This window comes from Chironomus tepperi, unplaced genomic scaffold (genome assembly GCF_022539635.2).
Source record: "Chironomus tepperi strain 1889 unplaced genomic scaffold, CSIRO-AGI_Ctep_v1 contig_359, whole genome shotgun sequence".
Lineage (NCBI taxonomy): Eukaryota > Metazoa > Arthropoda > Insecta > Diptera > Chironomidae > Chironomus > Chironomus tepperi.
Window position 1 is genome coordinate 206686 of NW_027226481.1, and position 8120 is coordinate 214805.

Consider the following 8120-nt stretch of genomic DNA (forward strand, 5'->3'; position numbering starts at 1 on the left):
TTGTCATCCAATATTGTGTATCAAGGTCGCCTTAAAAATGTTGAATCATGAATCGATACAGAGGCAATCTCAAATAATGATAGTCATTAACTCTAACAGGAAAATTATTCAATTGCGAAATTTAGTTCTCATGAAACAATGCGACATTCAGTCTTACTATTCTATCGTTATTAGTCTTGTTGTAGACTTAAAGTTCTGTTGGATTAAAAGAGTAATTGTTGGGAATTTTAGGTTTTTGTTGTGGATAATTGAATGAAAAAGGTAAGAAATTAGGGAGTTTTGGATCTGATTTTTGGTTTTTGGTAGTAGTTAAGGAAAGGCTTGATTTGGAATGGTTTTGGGAAAAGCACTTAGGCTCATCACAAAATTGAATTTTGGAAAATTACATCATATTTTGGCTGCTTTGAGAGGAAATTGAAAAGTATTAAGCACATTTCTCATCAAATTCTCATGCCGATATGACACAGATCCATAGCATACTTACATCCATTACTTACAACCATTACATTAAAGCTATGGCTTCCTATTCAACCAATGTAGAATCTCCATAGATTCAAATAATCTAAATTATCCATAACATCTAGGTTAACGACACAACATCCTCCTTATTTCCTATTATTTAGACCAACTTTAATCGTTTGACATATCTTCCTTAAACCCACATCCATACTTACAATTTAATGAAATAAGAGAAACTTTCAATCAGTTTTGTGTTTCCTCAAATGACTCTTTAACTTTTCTTCATATCCACAAGGAGACACAAACTAACTTTAAGATACAGCAAATTTCACCTTCATCCAAACAATTTTTCACCTCTATTTATTCTCATAAAACACGATGAACAGAAAGTAGATAAACTTTATGACATCTCAACAGAAGTAAAGATTATCAAGACGTGATCTATAGGACGATAAATAAACAAGTCAAGCCAAACAAGATAGAAAAAAACTTTAATTCATTGCTACTGAGAAATAAACATGAACGGTAAAGGATGGATGAAAATAATGCACACACATTCACTCACACACATATTGCTGGTCAGTAAAATTAATTGCTCATGAAAACCTTTGAGCCCAGATGCTCACGGCATGTGCGTCAAAATGCCTTTTTTTGTGGATGGAGGTTGCCAGAAAAAAAGGAGGAATTAAATGTGTGAGATAAACTGAAAGTTCGTTTAATTAATTTCTTTGGCAACGACCAGACTTCTTCTCATATTTAATTCATATGTGCGAATGTATGAGTAAAACTATAAAACTTGCATGGATAAAAAAAATGTAGATGAGAGGGATGCGTGCTGTGAAAATGAAAATAAATATCTATCGGATATACATTAATTTGCAACCAGGATGAAAATGAGGAAATTTTTTTGCTGTTTTTTGTTGGTGCTGTGAAGTATTTTTGTGGATTTGTGGTGATAGTGAGGACAATGACGCATTGCTGTTGTCAATTTTTGAGGTACAGACTTCTTACTTTATTGATTGAGATGATCTTGAACTCATGTTCGCGTTTATATGAAATCTGGGTCTATCAGTTGGAGCTTCTTGTCAGTTTGGGGACATTAAGGACACAAGTATCATTTTCTAACATGCATTCCATGAATTTAGCAACAAACAAAGCAAGATCTGTGATACAAATTAGAATATCAGCAAATCTCAGGATTAGATCTTAATATATTAAGGATGTTCAGTGTTAAGTCGTAAGATGTCGACTCCAAGTCGACGAATTGAACCCTATAACTCACCAAAAACTCACATTCAATTACTAAACTCCTCAGCCACAGAGGCCTAACTCTTACACAGGCAGATTCTCCTACTAATGACACAATACCCCAAATTCCAATCTGTTCATCCACCACAACCCACTAATGGCTTCTTTCCTCTTCAACCAACAATACCCACCACCAATTCTCAATAATCCACACACAAAAAGAATCATCAAAAGCTGGTGTAAGCGATAAAAGATAATAAAGAAATTAAGAACACATGTGTGTGATCACTCTTCATTGCCGTAGAACTCATAAAAAATTACAACTTTTAGTGTGAACGGAAGAAGAAATGAACGCAGCCCAACAACAACAGCAAAAAAAGTTCTCATTTCCGGTCCTTCCTTAATTTTACACCACATTTTTGCGACTAAGTTGGCCAAACATGTTCCAGATGGTTTTGGCCTTCAAAGTTTCCTACTGCAATTTTATCTCTTAATTATTTGTGGGCAATTTATTTTATTTTAGTTTTGTTGTGTGTTGTGCTTAGTGTTTGGATATAGTTTTTGGCAATCAATATGATGGGATAATAGGAGTTCTGGATTTGTTTTTTGTATTGTCGTTTGTGGCTTTTGGATTTAAGAGGATGAATTGAATTTAATGATGCTTAAATACTCTTGGTTAATTGCAGGAACTTGAAGTTTACCTGAAATTATCATAAGCTGTTCCAAAAATGATGTTCTTGCCGCCTGCAAAATGTAAGTTTGATTCAATTACCAAATTAACTCCAATTCTCAAATTACTCTCCTAATTTCAGATCCAATGATTGAATCGTGGCTATTTTTCGGTTCACCAACTCCAATGCTGATAATCTTTGCAATCTATCTCTCATCCGTCATTATTGGATCCAAAATAATGAAAAATCGGAAGCCCTTAAAGCTGCAAACCCTCATCAGAGTCTACAATCTCTTACAAATTGTCGGATGCACATATTTCTCATACATTGCACATTTTAAATTCGGATATAATTCATTAAAATCGACATGGAGATGTGAGACGAATGACATGTATCTGGATACTCCCGATGATATTGTGCAAGTTTTTAGTCTCAGTTGGATGTTCTTTTGGCTGCGACTTATTGAACTTATTGAGACAATTTTCTTCATTTTGAGGAAGAAGCAGAAGCAAGTGTCAGTGCTGCATGTTTATCATCATATTAGCACTTTAGTGTTCTTGTATCTTGGAAGTCGATATTCAGCAGGTAAGCTTAAAAGTTTCTGACCTTCCATAAATAAAACATTCAAAAACTTCAACTTCCGTTCCATTTTCAGAGGTCATGGACATATACTGTGTCGTCATCAACAACGATGTCCACATATTGATGTACATTTACTATTTCCTGAGCTCTTACAAAGCACTGCAGACATGGTTACTAAAGTTAAAGCCTGTGTTGACAACAATACAAATAATTCAACTCATTCTCATCCTTGGACAGTGTGTAGCTGAGGAATTTTGTGGAACTAGTCATCTGTTTCGAATTGGAATGTTTCAGATTACTGTTTTGTTGATGTTTTTTGGGAATTTTTATTATCAAAATTATATGAAGAAGAAGGCTAGGTTGAGTGATGGATGGAAGGATGGGAAGATTGAATAAGCTTTTAAGAGATTGATGGGGGTTTGGGGAGCTAGATTGGTCAATCTTGAGCAGCACAAGTTGGTTAATTAAGAGAAAATTTGGGACTAGACCGGCGTGACTCTGGCATGGTGCTGGAATTAGATTGGATTTATTTTGTAAGAATTTAAGAAATAAAGTTTAGACATTTTGGAAAATTTGGCTAATAAATTTAGATTTCTTTAGGTTTCTCGAATTAAACTGCATGTTTTGTGTCTGTATGGGTTCCAAAGCGTGAAATACAACACAGCCTGGAAGCCAATGAGTTAAAAACGTGACTTAGAGCAATTTTGCAAATTTCGAACAACTTTGTTTCCAAACATCAAATTATAACAAATTCAAGAAGCAATTAAACTCCAAATCCATCCAATTCAACCACCAAAAATCACCAACATCCACTCATCCCCCAAAAACCACTTCAAACAAACTTTTTAATTCCGTCTGGTCTGATTTTGTGAATCAAAAGAAGAACTAGATTAATTTCAAATTAATTCTTTATCTCTTCAAACTCTCTCAATTTTAAATGAAGAAATTAGTCAAGTGTGAAGAACTATTGTGGTAATTAAGAGCAATTTCAGTTCGAGATTTAATCGCTGTGATAATGGAATGTTAATGATCTGTGGCAATTGTTTGATGAGCTCTGTGAAATTGGTTGTGAATGTCACCTACTTAAATGTTCTGTGAGGGGTTTGAGGGTGATTACAAATTCATAAGAGGAACGATTTGAATTAAATCCATGACTCCATCCACAAGTCGCACCATAAAATATTTACAGCAACAAATACAATAACATAAAAGGTAGCAACACGAGGAAAAGATTTTTCTGATGAAAAATCTTCATCAAATGTGAAGTCATAAAAATGATGAAGAAGAATAATATGTGAATATAGGTGGCTACATAAAGGTATGACGGAAATGAATGACATGACATAAGAAATAAATTTTCTACCATTTTTTTGCTCTTTTTTTTATTTGATTAAAAAAATCTTTGTTGATGTGAAACTGCTGTGAGTGGTGAGAGAAATGGGAACACATATGAGTGAAGGAATTTATCACATATCACAACATGACGTCATCAAATCAGTGAGTGGAAGCATATTTTCATTCGTGTTGTTATTAAATCTTTGTAATGTGTAAAAGATTATTTCCCATGTCGCTGATGTTGAGGAATTTTGTGTACTGTGTTTGGATTTTGTTTGAGGAGATTATGGGATGTGTTGTCTGTTGCTGGATGTGTTGTCTTCTGCTGCTGGATGGGTGAACATGTGTCGGGAGAGTTTGTGATTGGTTTGGAGTAAGTTTTTTGATTTTTCAGACTGCGATATATTTTTTGAGTATTCAAATAGAGCAGCACGTGACGAAAAACCTAATTTATGCTTTCAAAACAGCTATTAGGGCATCCTTACGCCTTACATTGTGGTATAAAAGTACCACAACGACTATATTGAACTGGTTTCTAATTTGATGGGATTTATGACTCTATTACATGATTTGTGATCAATTATTGACTCAGTACCTTCATTTAGGATTCCATAGAATTAGCCCGAAAGGCAAACGATCCGAAAATGTCGGAAAACAGTGTCCACAGATCAGCATGACTCTGGCTTCAAGTGGAATATTACAAAATCTGGATCCACACCAAATTAGCTAGGCAATGACTCCCCAATCCCCATTAATCCCCCAAAACAATCCATATCCATCCAACATTCACACACTTAATCCTTCAAATCCTCCTCTTATGTCAATGACATTATAAACTTTTATCATCTACAAAAAAGTTTTATGTGACTATATACATGCCAGTTTGATCCATATATGTCATTAGTTTCATCAAGCACAAATTGAGTTATAAGAAAAAAAAAGAAGAAGAAAAACTTTTTCCTGTGTTTGCTCATTTTCCTTCATATTTCATCTTCTTAGTGCTGCTCAAGTACGCATTTCCTTCATCATTATCAGAAAAATTATGTTGAAAATTTGCTGAGATTGGAGGGAAGAAAAAATTGATGTTTGTGTGTGAGAATGTAATGGATTAGATAAACAGTAAACAACTTTCTCTGCAGCAATTAAGCAGTCGTTGTAAATTAAGCAACAATAAACAACAAACATTAATCTCGTCACGACTTTCTTTATCGTTTCCTGGATCTGATGTGTTTTTTTCGTGAGGGATGGGAATTATTTTAAAGAATTTGTTTGATTTTGTGGGAAATTTGTGGCAATTAAGGAGTATGTGGAGGTAATTATGGAGTTCATTATGGGATTATTCGTGAATTAGGGAACATCAAATGCCCTAATAGTCATAACAGCCAAAGAGACCATTTTTAGGTACCGTAGTGGTCTTACTGTACCATGAATGCATGCTCTTTGTCTGTTAGGGATGGTTACTAAAAAGAATTAAGTCATAAATTGTCAGAAGTGACTTAAAAACATTCACAGCGTGTTTTTATGGATCTTTGTTAGCCAAATCAAGGGAATTTATACATTAAATGCTGCAACATACTCCAGAAGCTTCTAAATTGCTTCAAATAAGTCAAACGAATCAAAGCTAAGCCAAAATTGTTTACAAAACTTGACAAAATCCAGCCAAGAACACAAGCCTCCTACAACAATCGCCTAAAGTCAAGTTTATCGCACATCACAGCTAATTTCCTTTCAAATTCTCAACAAAAGCTCTTTCTATCCACAACAGTTTATTTGCCTTTTTCATTCCGTGTTAATCCTTTCATTCAATTTCTTAATTCTTTTATCTCATGCCATATCCATTCACATCCAGCTTCTTTAATATTTCATAAGTGGAAAATGAGAAATCACATAAAAGCGCAACAAATTTATGATATTATTATTGTATTTTCCAATTATGCTTCATGCAAGCATGCATCATTTTTCATAGAGTGTGAGATGTACAGAATGAGAATAAAGAAATCATTTTGATAAATATAAATTTTTTTTTGCTTCTTCTTCTTTTTCATTTCTTCATGTGTGTATTCTTCATGATGCATGCTTGGATGAATGTGAGAAATGCTTGCTTCACATCAAGATGAAAAGGAAGCAAGGAGCAGCAAAAGTCACATTAAAAATTTAAGTCAAAACTCAAAAGAGATGCGAGATTGGAGGTGGAATAAGTGACGAGTTGGATTGAGGTTTGGGTTTGGTGGATTAGAGCGCATTTTTTAAGGTTTGTAGGGGAAATTATTGAATTTTGGCTGTACTGTCTTACATTGCTGGCTGCACAGATACAGATTGATATATGGCCTCTCTAAATTGATGTTTGAAGTTGGTTCTATCGCTGTCTGTCCTTTGCCAATTACCAATGTAAATGCAACACTGTCTTTATTGAAGTGTAAGTGCTAGGTCTGGAATTTAAACAAAATAGTCTGTATTTTGTGCAAATTAGTGATATTCAGAAATCCTTTGATGGATTTTGACGTTATTCTGCCAAATATTAGAGCCTGAGATGAGAACAAATTATCAAACGAATTATAGACCCTGAAATCGAATCACTTTACCCAAATACCCCGAAATATTCAACTTTACAACCCCAAAAACTCCATTCATAAGCCTCAGCAAAACTGCATCCATCAAACCCTCAAATAACATGCACAACTAGCATCATCCAAAACATGATAAGCGCAATGTAAGAAAAGATTATAAAAATTTATTTTTATTTGTTATTCTATGTGCACTCATACGTACATCTACATTTATATGAGTCTTGTATGTTGAGGAATGAAGAAAAAGAAGAAAAAAATATGTTGAATAATCATTCAGGTGGAAAATGTTTATACATTTATTATCGCAACATGAAGCAAGCAAAAATTGTATTTTTTCCCTTTTTCTTATTTGATTATGTTTAATTTACACTCATAAATTTTATTTCTTTTTTGTGCTTTACTGCTGTTGGCTGATGACCTAGTAGAGATTTTGAGGGGATTTTTGGATGATATTTAGGTGTGAATTTGTGAGTATTTTGATAAGATAAGTGAGTATGGGTCGTTAAATTTGAATAAATTTAGGGCAAATTTAATTGGAAGCACAATCTGAAGTATTAACTTAGGATCAGGTCAATGGAAAGTCGGATTTGCCAAGAAAGAAGCATGAAGTGGGCTTTACGTGAGATGCTATACGTGGGTCAGATATTTGCCCTATTTGTGCTTTATGTCGCTCAATTGGCAATTGGCCAAAGACAACCAGATATAGAATCAGCTTATAACATCAACTAAGAGAAGCCAGTCGATCTACATGCTCAACGAAGTAAGTAGTGAGATGTCATCCAAATAACCTCATTTACTCCCATAATCCTGGAACAATTTACCATCAGGGTGATTCCTTAACTTCTTTTGCTGCTTTTTCTGTTGCTTTCCTTCAAGGCTATATAGAAACGTTTTGTTTGTTCTATTCATTTCAGTGATTTTATTTGCTGATTCACTTTTTTCATCTCATCTTTCTAAATTTCATATAGAAATGATTTTTGTTGAACTGTAAATGCAACAACTTTTATGTTCTTTTGAAGAAATTAAATTTAAATTGTTAGTCAAAAATGTTAACGCTTTGAGATCTAATCCAGAATTGCTCAAATTGTATAACTTGCCAGAGTAATGCTGGCCTAGGATCGTGGATTGATTAACAGACTTGTGATGTTAAGGAATAAGTTAGTTGAATTTTGAGTGATTTAACTGAAATAAAGAGATTCTCAAACCTGCCAATCTGCACGAATTCCTTGCTGCACTTTAGGTAAGTTCAATTAAATCA

At 33.9% G+C, this 8120-nt stretch overlaps 1 protein-coding gene across 1 annotated transcript; it reads left to right on the top strand.

Moving 5' to 3' along the window:
* The first annotated feature begins 186 nt into the window (after positions 1-186).
* Positions 187-3532, top strand: LOC139095127 (very long chain fatty acid elongase 7-like). Its single transcript, XM_070646390.1, has 4 exons — positions 187-261; positions 2394-2460; positions 2520-2963; positions 3034-3532. Exons 2-4 carry the CDS (start codon positions 2436-2438, stop codon positions 3354-3356), a joined length of 792 nt encoding a protein of 263 aa, XP_070502491.1. The 5' UTR covers positions 187-261; positions 2394-2435; the 3' UTR covers positions 3357-3532.
* Positions 3533-8120: the final 4588 nt, after the last annotated feature.